The sequence below is a fragment of the Ciconia boyciana genome, chromosome 4 (genome assembly GCF_034638445.1).
Source record: "Ciconia boyciana chromosome 4, ASM3463844v1, whole genome shotgun sequence".
NCBI lineage: Eukaryota > Metazoa > Chordata > Aves > Ciconiiformes > Ciconiidae > Ciconia > Ciconia boyciana.
Window position 1 is genome coordinate 89,529,493 of NC_132937.1, and position 19,606 is coordinate 89,549,098.

The window sequence follows — 19,606 nt, forward strand, 5'->3', positions numbered from 1 at the left end:
AAGGCATTTTGAGAAGGGTGATTTTTGTGGTTAAATTGGGAGGGTATGACTCAAAAAAAATCACGCTTCAGGTCTGCTGTTCCCTGTTAGGACTTCCCGTATGGCTCTGTTCAAACTGCTTAACACGTAACTCCTCAGGGTACAGCAGAGGTGAGGGAGCCTGCAGGACTAGAGCTGTGCTGGTACATCAGAGGGGTCTTTTTCCTTTATAGGTTGTAAATAAATACCTCTTACATGTAAGTGACTATGGTGATTTTCATCCAGACTGGATTGCAGAAGCAATAGGATGTAAAGATACCTACCGTACACCTGTAAAACTAAATGAAGCTCAAACAAGAGCATCTTCACTGTGTTGCATACAGTATGTTTGGGTACTAACCAAATTCTGACATTAACTTCCTCTTTTAAGCTTAAAAGCCCCTCCATAAAATGAGGTACCTGGCAGAACGCAGTTCCCCCAGCTACCTGCAGCTGGGGCTTCTTCTGGCTTCCTTCACAGGCTGCACTCGGTTTTCCTGCCAGCCCTGGGCCTGGTTTGGGGTTGTTCACTCCCACAGAGTGACCCGGCTTACGCGCGCTACTCCTCCCAGCGTACACCAGCACCGCTCTCCCCACCGCCGCGGCGGAGGCAGCCCCCACAGCACCGAGGCGCTTCTGCGCAGGCCCCGCCGCCGGCCGCCATTTTTCCTCCGCCGCCGGTGCGGTAACACCGCCTTCCTGCTGCCGCTCCCATCAGCCAACACAGCCCTACCCCGCGGCCGCGGCCATGGCGGCGCTCGGGCAGCTCGGCTCCCCGCCCGCCGACCTCCCCGGGCAGCGCCAGCCGCCGGGACCGCGCGCTCCCGCCTCCCGCCGGCGAGGGGCAGTGCCGCGCCTGCGCGCAGCGCTGCTGACGCCTGCCGCTGTGTGGGCAGGCGGGAAGGGGGCGGGCGCATGCGCGGGGGGGCGGTGGCGGCGGTGGCTGGTGCGCAGGTGAGGCGGGCGTGGGGCCGGGGTGGCGGGGCGGTCGTGGCGGTCGCGCTTTCCGTCCCCGGCCGTCGTCGTTCTCTCCTGTTGGCGGAGGGAAGGAGCTGGGCCTTCTCGTAGCTCGCGTCCCAACCGCCTCCCCGAGAGGTGGGTCCTTTCCGAAGTTCAGACCAGACGTGGAGGGTGCGAAACGGGCCTGATCCAGGCTGGGAGCGCGGTGGTTGAGCCTCCGGGCGGTCGTCGTGTGCCGCAGCTGCCTTGGTTGGCGGCGGCTGGCTTTTCTGGAAAGGCTGTTGTGAGAGGAAGTCTCTCGTCAGCCCTTGAGCGTAAGGAGGCAGGGGTGACTGAGGCTCTCTTTCGTGTTCCCTGAAAACCGTGAAGTCACATTCAGAGTCTCAAACGGCCTCGGCTTCCCCGCTGCCATCTGAGCTGGTCACTGGCTGGCAGGGGACAGCCTAGTGTTGCTCAGTAGGGCCCGAGAAGTAGCCGGAGCATAAGGCGTGTTACCCTCCTGCTGTAAGGAAAAGCACCTGGGCGATCATATCAGGGACACAAACAAGGAAAAAAAAGTTCAGATTCATTTCACGTTCACATTCATATGAAACGAAACGGTGCCAGAGGTCTGGCAAGTTACAGCTGCGTCAGTGAGATGGGTGTTACTGCTCCTCTGATACTGGGGGGGTCCCTCTGCTATCATGTGGAGTGCTGCAGGCAGAGAGGAAAGGAAAGCTGAGTTCTGGTCATGTGAGGTTTCATCAAGGTAAATGCATTTTAGCTTTCATAGTTTTCCATCCTGAGTTGAATTTGTTCATAAAACTTTTTTATTTCGTGTGTTCCTGTGACTTTAGCATAACTTTTAGGGAAGATGAAACTTCCTGTTATCTTCTGCAGCCCCATAAAAATGGGGAAGCTGAATAGTTGTTGGAAACTGCTCAGGAAAATGTTTTAAGGATTTGTGTCTATGCAATATGAAGAATTTTCTATCAATACATTCTATAAAGTGCTGAGCATTTGTCATGTATAGCAACATGTCACCATGATGTAAAGGATGTATTTATCCTATGTCAGTTTTCTTACACAAGTTGAGTGTTGTGCACTGTCTTGGTTTTGGCTGGGATAGAGTTAATTTTCTTTCTAGTAACTGGTATAGTGCTGTGTTTTGGATTTTAGTATGAGAATAATATTGATAACACGCTGATGTTTTGGCTATTGCTAAGCGGTGTTTACACTAGTCAAGGACTTTTTCAGCTTCCTATGCTCTGCCAGGTGCACAAGAAAATGGGAGAGGGCACAGCCAGGATAGTTGATCCAAACTGACCAAAGGGCTATTCCATACCATATGATGTCATGCCCAGTATATAAACTGGGGGGAGTTGGCCAGGGGGGAGCAGTCGCTGCTCGGGGACCGGCTGGGCGTCGGTCGGCGGGTGGTGAGCGGTTGTATCACTTTTTTTTTCCTCCCTTGGGTTTTGTTCCCCTCTCTCTCTTGTTGTTTTCCTTCTCATTACAATTAATTATTATTATTACTATTATTTTGTCCCAATTATTAAACTGTTCTTATCTCAACCCACGAGTTTTCTCACTTTTGCTCTTCCGATTCTCTCCCCCATCCCACCGGGGGGGAGTGAGCAAGCGGCTGCGTGGTGCTTAGTTGCCGTCTGGGGCTAAACCACGACATGCAGGCTCATCATACTTGTATAGTGAGTAAAGAGTATTTGAGGTCTGACTGACCAACATTTGTAAAGCATACCACTTTGTTATGCTTTACATGGAAGGTATGCATATATGGAAGGTATGCATATACACTTCCTTCTTGAATGAAGTCTACAATGAAATCTTAGGTGTAGAAGTTAGGTTGTCTCTTGAAGTCTTATTTGGAAACAAAAGAAGATAAGATAATAATGAGTGCTGCTCTTATTTTGTTTTGTTCTGTGAAAACTTCTTTTTAGGTAATGTAAGCATTTCAGTTACACACAAGAGAGGAAGCAGGCATGTCAGCTCTTTGTCCACCACCGTCTCCTGCAGTTGCTAAAACAGAGATCTCTTTGAATGGCGAGTCACCTTTATTAGCTGCCACTTTTGCCTACTGGGACAATATTCTTGGCCCCCGAGTGCGGCATATCTGGGCCCCAAAGACAGAACAGGTACTTCTCAGTGATGGTGAAATAACTTTTCTCGCTAACCACACCCTGAATGGAGAAATACTTCGGAATGCAGAAAGCGGTGCAATAGATGTGAAGTTCTTCGTCTTGGCAGAAAAAAGGGTAATCATTGTGTCATTAATTTTTGATGGAAACTGGAATGGAGACAGAAGCACATATGGGCTATCAATTATACTTCCACAAAGTGAACTTGGCTTCTACCTGCCACTTCACAGAGTGTGCGTGGATAGGTTAACACATATTATAAGGAAAGGAAGAATATGGATGCATAAGGTAGGTTTATTGTTCATTACTAAAAACAGTTGTCCAAGTTGTCTTGAGAAAAAGCAAGAATTAAGATTCTGTGACACCTGTTATGTAGCAATTCAGACACAAAAACTCAGAGGAGGCTGACCTCTCTACAAGTATACAATTTTGAAGGTTAAAAGTTATCAATATGTCAGCAAATTCAAGGCTGGGGGTTTTAGCCATGTGGTTTATCCTGGTAATATTATATAACTTGTACCAGGCTATCTAGGTGAAATAGGTATCCTGCACAGTTTTTCATCTCTCTGAATTTGATGACAATTGTTGCTTTTAACTGTGTTAATTAGTGTATTTACACTAGAGAGAATCATAAGTTTACTGTGTTTCAAATCTTTGTTTTCACTGTTGAGGTCCAGAAAAGGGAACTGATGCAATTAATGTTGTCGTTGTTACAGTTTTATTTTTCAAAAAAAGAGTATCAGTGAACAGTTTGGCAGGTGTTAAATTGTGTAAAACTAATGGGAGAACCACAAAGATACATCGACTTTAGTCCAAATATTTCTACTTTTGAAATTCAAAAAGGAAAACATGCTAAATTTTTCTGAAGAATTGCAACTCTTACCTTTGGGTACATTATGGATATTTCATCATTAACTGAAAATTGTTATGTATTTTTGTTTAAAATAAATAACATTCTAATAATAAAATTTAAAATCTCTGTCGTCTTCATGGACTACAAGTTGTCTTAGAGCAGTAGATTGCACGTCAGCTGTAATGTGTATGGCGATGCATGTTTGTCTGATAAAGTTTTTGTTCCTCTTCTGTTTTGAGACCTCTAGTCAACATACTTTAAACTTCCTTTTTGAGTGCTCTTATCTGAACTAATTAAGATTCCAGAAATAATAAGCTGATGTTAATTTTTGTGGTGATGTTTCCTTTTTGCTACATGGACAAATGTCATTGATTTTTGCTGTATTGCCTGACGATGGCTGCCAGTGTTTTCTGTTGCATTGGGTCTTGATACTTCTGGGGTTTATTTTTCAGAGAAAGGATAGGACATAAAGTTCATTTTCAATATAGTAGAAACACAAGTATTTCATTCCTAATCTAGTGTTCTAAAAGCCTGCTGGATGTTACTGCTTTTGATGTAAGTGAATGCTATCTCATGTTCTTGATTACATTGCTTCTCTGTCAGTCAGTGTCCTCTGTCCTGACTTCTAATGTGAGTGGTCAAATAAGAATTGCCCCTCATTCTTAACTATAGTAATTCTTCTCTCTTTTTGGACATTGATCCATATCAGTATGTTTCCACAGTAGAAATAGCCTTCAAGTGGCGTTGAGAATGACAAAAAGATATTTTATACGTTTCCCCAGAAACTAGTCATTAAGATCTTCATTCTTTTTCAGATGTTCTTGAAGCAGATAGGTCAACTGGGTTAGCTGAGAGAGTGATACATTCTGAAACAGACATTTATTGTCTTTCTTTTCTTTTTTCTTTTTTTGTTCTTTTGAGGAAGATCAAAGATCCCTGCATATATCTGCAGTTCTGCAGCCTTACCTAGAAGAGAGAAAACTGCTTTGAAAATGTAGATTAAAATTTAGGCATAAGTTGTAGAACAATAATATTGAATTAAAACAGGCTCATTTTGTAGTTTGTGTTTTGAGGCAGTTCAGCAGCTAACAAAAAATGTTGAAGTTGTACCTGAAAGGAACTATTTATCTGTTCTGGTATTTCTAATGGTTGTGGTTATCAGCTCTCATGAGTTCTGTGTAAAGCTGGACAACAGTTACAGCTATACTTTAGAAGAGAAGAAACCTTCTGAACTCAAGGACGAGGAGAAACATGGAACAGTGTTCAGGCTGGCAGAGAAAGACAAGCCACTCCAAGCAAGTCATCTATATGGGATTAGAAACCCCTTTTATCTACTTCAATTTTATGTTCCAGATGCTTGTCTAATAGTTTTGAGCAGTTATATTTCTAAAAAGAAGTGTCTTACACCATTTGTTCAGCCTTATCTTCAGGAAGACTGACTTCTTTTAAAGCAAAGGATCTTCATTGTCAAGGATGTCTTACTTCACTGACACTGAACTCAAGGATGGAGGTGCCCCAAAGGAATGTGCCTTGTTCCAGTATTGTTTTTCACAGATGCTTCTTTTAGATGGTTAGACAAGTTTTATTGCTGTTTTAGGGCAAGTTGCTGCAGCTTGTTCCCTATTCATCTGCTCAAAAAAAGTTATGTAAACTCTTTTCCCACTCGAAGTTGATCAACTTTGAGTAGTTCAGTCACAGAAAACTAATGAGTAACCAATAAAAATGCAATAACCTGTCAGCATCTACCAAATACATCATTAGTTCTCGCAGCATCTTCCATTTTTTGTGTATTGTATTGATTGTTCCAGTGATTAATGCTGAGTTCTCTTTGTGAATAATAACATTATTCCATTGTAAGTTGCATTTTGAATGCAACTGCTGCATCAGCTGCTGATGAGTCTGTTTTGAGAACTTTGTCCAGTGTCCTGTACATTGTGTTTTGTGTACTTTAAGGTTTCATCTCTCCTGTACTTGGTTATAGAACAATATTTCAAAAACTTGTCAATGTCTCAAGATGTGGGGGGAAAAAAAAAGTCTTGTTTTTCCTACCCTTCCCAAAGAAATACTTTTTCTCATTCTGGAGATCTAATTTTTCTCTGGCTGCATCAGGAACCATCAGTCTGTACCTTATCCATTTGAAAATAAAAATCCATACATAAAGTGGAATTCTGCACCATAATCTGATCATTTGGCATTTTCTTGATCTGTAATGAAGAAACTTAATGTTTTGTCATTGTCACCACACCCTCCCTTTCCTCCTACTCCTGCCCAAGCATGTGAGAGGTTTGGTGGGGGGCAGAGCAGGGAGCATTGATCTGTTTAAAATGACATCACTTCCCACTAATGTCAACTCTGTAAAAGAAAAAAGACTTGAACATCGAAATTTGAATCTAAGAAGCGTGACTCCACAGGGAAGAAACTGTACCATTTGACTGTTGTGTGCATACATATATAAACAAATACCAGAGCGTTTATGTTTAACTGCTTCTCTTGCTCAGGAGAGGCAAGAACATTTCCAGAAGATTGTCTTGGAAGGCACGGAGAGAATGGAGGATCAGGTAAGGGCCATCTGGTTGATGTGTATGGCACACCATCGCAAAACTATTTGACTGCATCTGGTGACTGTAGAAGTTGGTGCTGCTTCTTATTTTTGGGATCCAGGAAGATACTTTGGACTGGCTCATGACCTGCCATGCACAGGAGGCAAAGTTTCTGAAGATAGGATGATGGAAGCTGTGAAAAAGTTGAAGGAAAATATATTTCATCACTTTATGGGTAAAGTGGAAATCTATGAAGAATATTACCTTTCAGAAAAGGAAAGTCATTTACTTGAACTTGAAGCTCTGTAAAGGTAGTAGCTTCCATAGATTCATGCTCGCCTCCTCTCAAGGATGGTTTTTCACTAGGTCGTTACCTTTTCGAGTTACAGAGATGTACAGAGTCTGTCATGTTGGAATGTGGTTGGAGACCTAATGGATAAGACTGTGAAAAGAATTTGGTTTCTGAAACTGTAAATATGAAGTTGTGGCTTCAGTTTCTTGTGATAGATAAATCAGATAAGTAATTTTGTATGTTAATAACTAATATGCCTGGTTTTGGTGTCCTGTCATTGTTAAAACATCAAACTTGGATCTAAAATGCTTAACAGGAATTGCACGCAATATGGTGTGATCAAATTAGCTCACTTCAAATACTTCTTGTCTAGGCCAGTCAAACTGATAGTGAAAATTAGCATAGGACCCTGGAAATATATTTTAGACATGATGTTGAGAAGCAAAATGTATGTTTCCAGTTCATAATTATTGATGAGCAAAGCCCAAGAAGTCTATGCATCAATTTCCGCTCATACCACACTTCCAAACAATAGGAAGTTAAAGGTGTTTTGCATGTCATATTGCAAGTTCATGTTAGTAGTAACTTCTAATACTGCACAATGTGCTTTTACTTCAAGCATTTTATTTATTGTGCAGGGCCAGAGCATCATTCCAATGCTGACAGGAGAAGTCATTCCTGTAATGGAACTCCTTTCATCTATGAAGTCACACAGTGTTCCAGAAGAAATAGACGTAAGTCCTTGTGTTCTTCGCATTCTGAATAAAAAAGTGGCTTTGGCACTCTGGTTTGATACTTTCTTTGGCAGACAAAACCCCACAGTTGTCATAAATTCTTGTATGCTTCAGTTGTTTCACATCAAGTTCTCCTAAGTGGTGTAGGGAATGGTTTAACATAACTGGTTTAGTTTGGTAAACACAACAGTATACTAGCAGTGGTTTTTATGGTAAGCACTTACCAAAATTGACTGTGTAGGATTATACCGGTTTTAAGAGTGGAGTGGAAAGGCTATTTGATGCAAAACAAAATGAATGAGGAGGTAAATGGTTTTAATGTTGATACCTGTTTCAGCGTGGTTTAGTGTTCTCATGGAAGAAGTAAAAGTGATCTCACATGCACTAACTCAAAGTATTCTGGACAAGGTTATAGAAGAAAACACTGGGAGGAATCTGACTTGTGACTGGTGAAGAACGTTGGATAATCGAGTGACTTTCTCATTTTCAAAATGCTTTGGCTGAAGTCAGAAGGTCTTTTTAAGGTTGTGCTTTTTTGGGCAGTCTTACAACTTAGCTTAAATAGTTCCCAGACAGTTCCCACCTATCATTAAAAACAAAAATCAGTTAATTGGAAGGTGCTGCAGATCCTTGTCTAACCTTTGTTTATATTTACTTGCGTTTCAGATAAGTGACACAGTGCTAAATGATGATGACATTGGGGATAGTTGCCATGAAGGATTTCTTCTCAAGTATGAATTTCAGTTTTGATTTATGCTGTAGTAAATGGTTTAAACTTGTGTGTGTGTATATATCACTCTATCTGTATGTGCATGTGAACATGGATTAGATTAGTTTTCTTTATAGGAGGGGGGAGGATGACATGTATTTGCCTTTTGAGATTTTTGTCTATAAAATGCTGTAGAAGTTGCTGTCTTTTTAGAAGAATGGCTCTGGGCTAATACCTGCATCTCTGTAGACTATGTTGTCACACAGTTATTTGCTTGATAATAGAACTCCTATCAAACACAGTTTTTCTTTGATACTTTTGTTTAATTTTATGAGAATATAAGTCAAAAGTCTTTCATTTTTATGAAATACCAAAAAACCTGGGTTGTGTTTACTGCATAAACTATGAATAAGAGTCATTAATGGTATGGCATGTAGAATGCTTATTATTAAATTGTGTATTTCTCTTTTCCCCCCTGTCTTTAATGTATAAGTGGAGGTAGTTGCACTTGAGAGCAAGTTGGTCTCTTCCTGTGGGAAAGCATATTTCATAGATTTTTAATTGATGTTCTGTTACGTTTCAGAACGTCTCCGGTGTAACTGCATTCATTTATGTAGTGCTTAGTGCCATCTATTTATACAGCATCACATATCATTTCAGTACTACAGAAATTCATGTGTTAAATTAACTAATTCTTTACAATAATTTAGTATTTCATTCCATAGAGAATTTGGGAAATAATGAAGTGAATATCATGGAATGGATTATTGTAGACAAATAGAGCCATTGCTCCTACAATGATGAGCTATTCTCATACCAGATGGAGATTTATTGGGAAGGTAGTAGACTGCAGGGTGTCAGTTATCTCTTCTTGCTACTTCTTCTCCCTCGAAATTTTGTCCTGAAAAGAAAAGAATAACTTGGCCATTCATGTGAAGGGTCCAAATGTCTGCTTTTTAGCTTATCTGCAAAGCTTATCAGTTCATTTACTTTCAGATTTCACATCTTAAATAGAGTGTTGTATGGATTTATACATGTCATCGAATAAAAATTGGATTAAACTAAATAAACTGCCATGTCAACAGTACCAACCTCTGAAATAAGCAGTCATGCTTTCTTAGTAACTTCTAAATAAAACCAAACATCTATTTCTGCCCCAAAGGAAGAATTTGTAAGTATTCAGATGGCCTTAAATTTAACTCTTAGAATATACTTGATAAGATAAATAGTAGTAGGTCCACCATAAAGTCCACCTGTAGAATCTCAGAGGCTGCGTGTAGCTATTATAGTCCTTATCAATTAGAGGTATTTATTAGAATCGGTTAATGACATAAAATGCATCCTTCAGTAAGATAGCATAAATGCACTTTTGTATATTCACAGATATTGGAGAAAAGTTTTTAATAGTATCTAGACTTTCTAGGGTATCAGCTTTTTGAAGCTGTGAGCCAGGTGTTGGTTTGAGAAAGTGCAGGGGGAAAGAGAGGATGAGGATAAGAAACCTCAACAGAAGTTTCTGAAGGACAAGTTGAGTTGTCAAGGTTAGTCCCAGGTATATTTACTGCAGCCTCCAAACTTAAGATAAACTAAACCATATCTGTGCTGCTGGCAACTCACAAGACAAGATCACTCAACTTCCAGCATGCCTGTGTGTATTCTGAGGGACTTAAGCTTGCGATGTTCTCTTGCCCATGTAGTTACCAAGAGTAGAACAATTTACCTGCCAAGTCTCCCAAAACTGGCTTCTGATCCACGGTTTCAGAAAGTGAGGACAACTATGGAATAGATCTTCTTTCAAGATATTTTCAAATCCCTCATTGTTAATATGTCTTCTGCTACTTTAGGTGAATTGTTTTATACAGATTCTGTAATACAGTTAGATAGTAGCAGTAGACAGCTTTTGCTTACTCTGTAACTGGTGTTTGGAGGTTCTGAGTGACAGTCTTTTTATTCATCAAAATGAAAATGTAGATACTGTTAAACTTCTGGATTTCAGCAGTAACCACGCAGCTGCGTGAGGTCCTATGGGTGTGGACCTACAGATATGGGCCTATATTTATAGTAGGAACACGTCATTCTTCTTGTGAAGATGATAATTTTTTTATTTGAAAAGTCTGATTAAATGTATTAATCTATGTTTGTTTGTATTTGCAGTGCAATTAGTTCACACCTGCAGACCTGTGGTTGTTCTGTAGTTGTAGGAAGCAGCGCAGAAAAAGTTAATAAGGTAATGCACTTTCTAATAAACCAAACTTAAATGCTCATTATTAAGACTGTTAGTGTGTTATTCGGAACAAGGTTTATCTATAAACATATTTGAGGTTGAAGAAGGAAGAAATACTGTTGTCTGATTATCTTACTTCAGCTGATTGGTCTAGCAGTTGATAATTCTGCCTGAAAATTGCCTTATCAGTTGTATTCTGGCAACTATAAGAAAACCATTGTATTTAATTCAATTGATACTGTATATAAATGAGTAGTGAATGAGTCTGAGCTTTTAAAATTAGGTTTATTAGCTAAAATGTACATATTGAAGAGATCTGAACTAGCTTGCCCAGTCCAGCTGTGTCAACGGGTACTGTCTGTGTACTCTTAAGAAGTATCTGCATAATTTCTCTTACACTGGGAATAAATGTACTTCTGCATCATGAACTGCTTGTGTTTCATGGAACCTCAAAGCTGTTGAGTCTGTAGTCACACACACGTGTTGAAACAGGCAAGCTTACTAGGACGTTAAACCATTCCAGCAATTCCAGCATTTTTTTCTTTGTAGCTGTGTTTGTGTTGACTTCAGCCTGTTTAAAAGTTAATTGGTAAGTAAGTGTATGGTTTAACTGGTATATCTTCAATTAGGTTTGACTCAGCTTTCCAGAACAACCAGAAAGAGGAAAAGTACACAGAGTACTGTGTACTTGTGTACAAGAAAACACTCAGTGTGTCACACTTGCTGTGTGTACATCGGTAGGGACGATGTTTAGGAGCTTTCAGGTTTAGGAGCTTTCAGGTTTAACGGGGAAGAGTATATACATCATTATGGTCTATTTGGGTGGAAAAAAGGTCACTCTTGGAAGCTGTCATTTCAGAACAAGAAAATAATTACATTTTTGTGGTAGACTTTTTTTTTCCATTCTGTTTTTTTTATAAGCTTGTTATGAAATATTTAATTTGAACGAATATGAAACTGTCACCTGCACTGCTTTTCCTCTAATATTTTGGTGTAAATGGAGAGTTTCTTGATGCTTATTTTAAGCTTAGCCAGTATGTGAAGGAAAAATCAAATGAGGATGTTTTCCTTATTCAGAATTAATCAAGTACTTTTTTCATATACAGCTTTTTGATTATACCAAAATGCTAGTTTCAGATAAATTGAAAGCAATTCCTGGAAGAGATACACTTGTGTTTACTGTCCATTGAAATATTTCTTAAAGAATATTTCTTTTTAGCGTAGTGCAATGTATCAACGTTTTATTCAGAGAGATTTCCCTTTGACTTGCATTTAATTAGGGTGTTACTCCATCCCTTCTAATAAAAACACTGAAGTTAATTTTCAGTTAGGATATTCAGAGACAAATCATGAAGAAAATGTTGTTTTCTTTCTGAGAAAATGTATTTCACTAAATCAAGTGCCTCTCTACATTCACAGCTGAGTCCTTTAATAAAACTCTTTGATTCAGAATATCCCCGCAACTGGGAATGAAAAGAAGGGTTTCATAAAAGTGTGCAATCCTAGAGCCTTCAGGTATTAGGTGCCACTGCACTTAATGAGTATACCAATACTGCTGTGAGGTTAAGGTTCTGTGTAGTTACGTAGCATTACAAGTTTTCAGTTTACACTGGGGCCTCTGGGCCATGCAATAACAATAGTTCCATGTCCTGAGACCATGACAAAGGTCCTATAGTGGTACATGTGGAGAAGCAGTATATTCAGATAACTTCATTTTCTGATAGGGAATGTTTTTGTATATTGGGCTTTTCTGTCTAATTATGTTTTTAATTGTGATGTACTAATTATTGAGCTCTGGTTTATTTTGTAAGACTGAAACCTTCCTTTGAGGAAAAACTCATTTTAATTCTTGAAGTTTATGCCCTTTTTCCTACATATATGTATGTACCTGTGTGTATTGCTTCAATGTGAAATAAAAATTAAGAACAGTGGGCCTGATGAAATATATCATGTATTAATTGTAGACTATACATATTATGTGTTATGTATTTTATAGTATGTAGGGCTCCTTGCTGCCGTGAAATAGAATAATCTTCTTTTTAAAAAATTCAAGGCACCTTTAGTAAACCCATGTTTTGAAATAAGCAGTTCATGATGCTTTATAAAAATTGGGGGGAGAGGGAATGCATTGTTTTGTGTGTATTGGCAGTGATGGTAAAGCACCTCTGATCAAATGAACAGTAAATGCTGATACTCAAATTAAAAATAATCACAAGCAACAGGGGAGCCAGAGAAAAGAAAATTCTCAGTTCCTAGCTGAAATCAGCTAACCACAGTTAATATGTATTGTTTCAGGGATGTAAGATTTGCACATGATTAAGTTAGCATAATAGAGGAAATGTTAAAGGCTTAAGTGGTTATAAATAGCTTAAAGTTTATAGTTCATAAAATAATTAAAAGGCTTTAAGGTCTAAATGGTTATGAGTATGTAAAATAACGTATTCATAAGCTAGGCACTATAGGAAGAACACAGTCTAGAAGAATGTGAGTCTCAAGATACATCCAGGGTAAATTTCATAAATTCTACAGAGGTTCTTATCAGCAGTGTGCTCTTTGTGTCATGGTGCAATTGTTCTGAAGTAATTGCTTTCTTCATGGCATACTTCAGCTTTCCTTAAAGTAAAAAAGCACCTATTGCATCTTGCTGAAGTGGCAAAAAGCCAAGTCAGAAACTAGGTTGTCATTGTTTTAGGTACTGCATAAACACATTGTGCAAGGATAGAGCCTTCTCAAACACCTTACAGACACACGTAGGACACCACAGGTTAAGACTGAAAGATTAGTAGAATGGAATACATCTTAGTATTTGGAGGTGATTACTTGTAGCTGTTGCAGCACAGGAGTTTGAAAGCAGATAATGAAGTACCTTTGTTGCTTTTAATGGAGAGTTTGAGGAAATTACTGAGGCAATAAGCATGGATACTTATTTAGGAAATTGACTGTGCCTGATTGGAGACAATAGCTGCTGTTTCAATATGGAATTAATAAAATAAGAGGCTTAAAAGGCTAGGAAGTAACTTGTGTTTATGTAATAGAAGAGGTGGCAGAAGGGAAAAGTGATTTGTTCTACGTAGTTGGCTAAAAGACAAACTTTGCCAAAAAGTGTTGGATTTTTTCTTCATTTGACAAGAAGTTGGAATAATATGGCTTACAGCCTAATAATTTAAGCATGTTGCTATTCTGTGACATTGATAAAGGTTTGGCTTTTCTAATAAGCATGATGAACTTTTTTGTTCGTCATTTGAAATGCCTAATACATTCTAGTCAGAAATTGCATTTGAAGATCAGTTCATTCTTTACATTTTCATGTTTTTCAAAACTGTTCTTTTTAATGCAGATTGTGAGAACATTGTGTCTATTTCTTACGCCGTCAGAGCGGAAGTGTTCCAGACTCTGTAGAAATGAGTCTTCTTTCAAATATGAGTCAGGACTTTTCGTTCAAGGCTTACTCAAAGTAAGTATGCTTAGGAAAGTCCTATCCTTATGTCGTTTAAGAACATTCTTCAATACGATATGCACACGCATACACACATGCATGTTCAAAGAAATATGTCATCTTCCCTTGATTCCTTTCTGGCACTACAGCTTCCTTTGTAACTATTTGCATGTTAAAATTCCAAGTCAGTCTTTTCTCTGACACATGTATTTCTTGAGTGTTGTCCAGAATTGTTCCTATACTTTGAGGTACAGTAATAATACTCTTCTGCTTACTTGGGACTAGAATCACAAAAGGCATTAAGTTTTTGTGTTGTACCAAAACCAAAAAAGAACAGTCCATCTGTCCTACAGCTTCCAAGTATTTTAAAAGGGCTGTAGCAATGGGTGAAGATGAATAGAAAAATAATGCTTCTTGCTCTAGTGAGCAGGCTTAACTTACCAGATAAATATAATACTGTAATGTTAACAGGCTCACGAACCAGATGATGCAATACTGTAATACACAGGTTACCTCAGTATCTGTTTTTACTGTTATATTAAGGGAATCATCCAGTAAGAAGGACTTTTTACTGGGCTACAGCCACCAGTTCTCTCAACAAAACATGTCAAACAAATGGGATTTAAAATTTAGGCATGATGCTTTAATATTGTTTTGTTCCAATACAGCTTTGTTTTTTTTAAAAAAAGTAACTAGAAGAATAATTTTTTTTTTCACTAAAACAGGATGCAACAGGAAGCTTTGTGTTGCCCTTCCGTCAAGTAATGTATGCCCCATATCCTACTACACATATAGATGTAGATGTCAATACAGTGAAGCAGATGCCCCCTTGTCATGAACACATCTATAACCAACGACGATATATGAGATCCGAGCTGACAGCATTTTGGAGAGCTAATTCAGATGAAGAAATGTCTCAAGATCATATTATCCACACAGATGAGAGTTTCACACCTGATTTGTATGTACTCCTCTCTCACTACTCTCAAAGTTACTTGATTTGGGACAAGAGAGTAAGGTAGTACAAAGTGTACTTTATTAGAAAGTACATGAGGGTTTTATGCTTTTAAGAAGCTCCCTCAGCTCTGGTAGTTGCATTCGTTTTGGAGGAATTTACAAGTTCCGTCAGTAGTTTTGTTGCATTAAATGTTAATGAAATTCATTTTCAGTGATATTTATGACTACGTGATGTTAATTTTGTTGCCTGTTTTAAATAGGGGTATAACAAAGCTAAGTGTATTTGACAGGGCCCAATGGCTTTCCTGGGTTTAGTTAATTTCATCTGAAAGTTTTGTGTTCAAATGCTGTATAAGCTTTTAAAGTAGCAGGTTTATAATTCACTAAAATTTTGAATTCACTTCTAATTTCTGCCAGATTGCAAACAGTAATGCTATTGCTGTGTACAACTGCTGGACAGTTAGTGTCCCTTCATGGCATTACCTCACGTTTGTTTGCTTTCTTTTCTATAGAAATGTCTTTCAAGATATCCTGCATCGAGATACATTAGTAAAAGCCTTCCTGGATCAGGTAATCTTTGCTTTTTCAGAAAGAACAAGAGCTAAAGTTCAGTGTTTTGAGCCCTAGTAACAGATAATTTAACATTAATAGATAATTTGTTGGCTTGGTAGCTTTTTTTCATACTAGTGCTATGTCTTCTCTGCATAACTAGAGAGAAAAATACTTGTGTAATTTGTAATATTAGTATAACACTGAAACTCCTTCTGAAAAACAATTCACATTTTCTATTGCTGTGCAACAATGTCTACAATTACAGTATTGAGAAAGCTACCTGACTGGGCTTAATTTCAGATCATTTTAAAAAGGAAAATAATACTTTATCCAAACAGAATTGTAAAACAGCTTAATTGATTGCATCTGAGCAGCTAGAAAACTAAGAATGAGTGTTGAGCATATCTACAAATCTGCTGTTAATGTACCTGCTTTGCTATAATTAAGGATATGTTACATGTGTATGCAATGTTTCTTTATATTCCACATTCTTAAAATGATTCCTCAGTTTCCATGTCTACCTAATTTTCTGGTATAATTTTTAACAGATCTTTCATCTGAAGCCTGGCTTGTCTCTAAGGAGTACTTTCCTTGCACAATTTCTGCTAGTCCTTCACAGAAAAGCCTTAACTTTAATAAAATACATAGAGGATGACACGTAAGTGAACAGATAATAGAAAGCAGGCTTTGAGAAACTTCCTCTGTTCTTTTTTACAACACCCTTTTTTATTTTCTTGCAGGCAAAAAGGAAAAAAACCTTTTAAGTCTCTTCGTAGCTTAAAGATAGATCTTGACTTAACAGCAGAGGGCGATCTTAACATAATAATGGCTTTGGCCGAGAAGATTAAACCAGGTCTACATTCCTTTATCTTTGGGAGGCCGTTCTACACTAGCGTACAAGAACGTGATATGCTCATGACATTTTAAAGTTCTCCACTGCTAACATGTAATATTGCAGTCTTGCATGGCACGAAAAGAAATCTGTCAATGTGACCACCACGCTTGTGACAATCATTGACTGGATTGAGGATGGAGCATTAGGAGCACAGTAACACTACAGTCTGCCTGAAGCAGGAGGGGATTTCATTAGAGGGAGTATCAGCTTAGCTAGACAAGCATGATTTTAACGAATCATCTCTTCTGTGTGCTTTTTTTAACAGTAAAAGTAAATGTTACCAGAGGTTCCTTTGCCATATGGGCTTAGTAGGTAAATTTGAACATGTTTCATTTTCTTTCCCCAGAGACTTCCTTCAGTGTGTGTCAGTTTTTCCCTTTTCTGCTCTGTCAGTATTTTTAGTGTTTCCACAGAAAACAATACATACGTCCAATCTAATCATGGAGGTTGTGGAATAGGCGCCTTCCAAGAGTTTCAAAGAGTTTGTAAGAGTATTTGTTCTTGTGTATGTGGTACAAATCTGAACTATGTCTTCCCTCATCTCCCTTTTTAACACTACTGGCTCCTTCATTTAGAGCATTTAAAGGTGTTTGGGATTTTTAATATACTACAAAGTGCTATTCTTGTGTGCAAACTGTTGACTATTAGCAGCTTAAATAGCAGCACTCTGCACATGGGACCTGCGTCATTATTTAAGCAGCTTTGTGCATGTAAGTGCCAACCAGGATACTCTGTCACAGCTTATTGGGCCATCCTGCAGTGAAGTGTTCAGTGACCCAGCATAATTGAGCTCTTTCAAAACACAAAACAGAAAACCTGTGTCATTCAGCAGCAGTTGTCAGTCTTTCTGTCTGTAAACTGCTGATGGTTCTTCCATTTCCGGTTAGAATAAGTTTCAGATGAAAGTATTGAACCTTCCCAAAGAACACCAAGGTGATAGCCAAAATAAAAGATAAAACAGTGATTTTTTTACATTGCCATTAATGTATTTAGTAATCCTTAATTCAGAGATGAGCCCAGCTATGAACTAATGGGATTAGCATTTTACTAAGTGAATTCTAGTCAATAAGCTTGCCAGTCTTCTTAGTTCATCTTAGCACATCTCCAACTTTGCTTTGCTTGAAAATAAAAACTACATTTTCTGTATGTATGCCTCAACCTTTCTTTCTCAGTAGCATGTATAGCAGTGTGGTGTCAGGTTAATCCAGACCCGTTTTTTTGAGGTTTGACACATGGTTGGTGTGTGTTACAGTGAAATTACTGGTACATCTGTACTACATGTTGTTGTATTTCTTCTCTTTTTGGACAAACCCAGGAATATATTTGTGTCATGTTTTAGCATAACCTCATAACTCAATATTCATTGTGAAAGAGCTGCACTTGTGATTGGAGAAGCCACTGTTGCTTTATTGCTTAAATTGTTTATAGCACTCTTTGGTGAACAGGTTTCTGTTTTCAGGATAGCTTTTTAGTGTCTCTTTCATGCAGCGAGGCATAAAAGTTAACAGAAGTTAGATTCACAACTTTTCCTGAAATGTCCAATACTCAGATTTTAAAAGGAATACTGTCCTTTATTTAGATGTCCAGAATTCCCTTACCTTTCCTGAAAGACTAAGATTCACAATTAAGTATTTAGAGCTTCTGAAAGATGTGGAATTGAGCCCCAGCTGCACACCATTTTTGTGAATTAACATCATCAGTGTTACCTGGTTGATTCAAGTCATTACATTTTGTGGAGCCATTTTTTTGCTGTACATGTATGTAGGACTCGCAGTGACCTCAGCGCTTCATCAAAAGAACTTGTCGGAGTTATGCTGACATACATTACTTGTGCTGAGATTCTGTTTGTCTTCCTACCATTATTATTTCCTTCCGTGTCTTTAATCAGTTGATCCATTAGAAAACAGCCTGATTGTGCTAAGTGTTTACTCTCATGTCTAAGAGTGTGAAAAAGATGTAATAAACACTGCTGAAACTTCTAATGTAGAAGTTGTGTTGAAGTCTAAAGAGCTTTAAATGTGTGGCTGAAATTAATCATTTCAGCTTGATGGGCACTGGAAACCTAACATTGACACTAGTAACTAATAAAGCTGTTTGTTTACTGAAGATGCTGTCACTTTTTGAAATTACTAAAAGCTGGAAACTTTCTCAATTGCTACTTTTGTTGCACAGCTGTCACAAGTGCACTGTCACAAGTGCAGAATGTATAGCGAAGTAAGTTACTAAATGCATCTGTATGTTGTGTGGTAAATCTTGCTCAGGAAACAAAGTATTCTAATAAAATTCATGCACAATTTTTGACTTGAATTGCTGCTGATTTTTTTCATAGAATTTCTGTTCTGTATCTGATAGAGTCATTATCTTTTATCCTTTGAAATCAGAAATTTTTTCCTTCTTGTTAAATTAAAAATTATGCTGAGGTGGTGAATCATAGACTGGCATTGATAGAAGGTCATATGTTACTTAGTTCCTCCGTTTCTGTTAAGGACTTTCAGGCTGGAGACCGGTGTGACTTGCTATGCCTCTGATGTGCTCAAATAAGAATTTAGCCTCTACTTTTAAAAAGTTTTCTAATTTCTCACATATAGGATTAAAAATGTTTTAAGGAGTTCACTTATATCTAGCAGCCAGTGAATACTTTTCTTCAGGATTTTAGTTCCTTACAGTTAAAAGAATAGGGCAAGTTTATTTCTTCCAGTTTGTTTTGAAAGGGAAGTAGTGTTTTAGAGCATTTTTAGCACTCATTATTTGATATTGTCCAGTGGTACAGGACGCTAGGATCAAAAGACATAATCAATTATGTGAATTATTGCAGATGAGGCCAAAGAGAAGGAATAGATTATATCCATGTTTGTTGAAAAGACAAACAAAATGAATTATATACGCCGGACTTGGTATTTGTTAAGGAGGATCAGGCCCTAGTTTACATCACAGCAAGTATGAGAGTAAATCAACATCATTGGCTGCTGCAGCAGCAGAGAAAGTTAAGAAATATCGACAACTAAAAGATCAAATTCAAGAATTGATGAATACCAGTACTATCAGATTTGTAAGATTTCTGTTAGGGGCACGTGGAAAATGGTATCGAGGCAATTACAAGTTGGTAATAGAATTGGGACTCTCCACTTCCTGACAGGAAAAGGTTGCTCGTTGCTTATCGAATCGGGCGCTGTTTTCTTCACCGGACATTGTACATATATTTGTTAGTCAAGCACGGACTATTGTAAGATCTTAATGAACTCTTGAATTGTAACTGTATCTTTTAATGAATTGTTAATAAACTGATTCTTTCTATCTATCT

General features: G+C 38.3%; 1 protein-coding gene across 7 annotated transcripts; it reads left to right on the forward strand.

The window, feature by feature from the left end:
* Positions 1-725: 725 nt before the first annotated feature.
* C9orf72 (C9orf72-SMCR8 complex subunit) lies at positions 726-18,606 on the forward strand. Of its 7 annotated transcripts, none has more exons than XM_072860574.1 (11): positions 727-972; positions 2,916-3,110; positions 6,465-6,524; positions 7,437-7,532; positions 8,199-8,263; positions 10,396-10,468; positions 13,803-13,919; positions 14,627-14,862; positions 15,371-15,428; positions 15,959-16,068; positions 16,151-18,606. In XM_072860574.1, exons 2-11 carry the CDS (start codon positions 2,958-2,960, stop codon positions 16,335-16,337), a joined length of 1,155 nt encoding a protein of 384 aa, XP_072716675.1. In that variant the 5' UTR covers positions 727-972; positions 2,916-2,957; the 3' UTR covers positions 16,338-18,606. The 7 variants fall into 7 exon arrangements, with proteins under 7 accessions (XP_072716672.1, XP_072716675.1, XP_072716669.1 ...); XM_072860568.1 differs by having other exon boundaries at positions 728-972; positions 2,916-3,401; XM_072860572.1 differs by having other exon boundaries at positions 728-972; positions 2,916-3,230.
* The last annotated feature ends 1,000 nt before the right edge of the window (positions 18,607-19,606 follow it).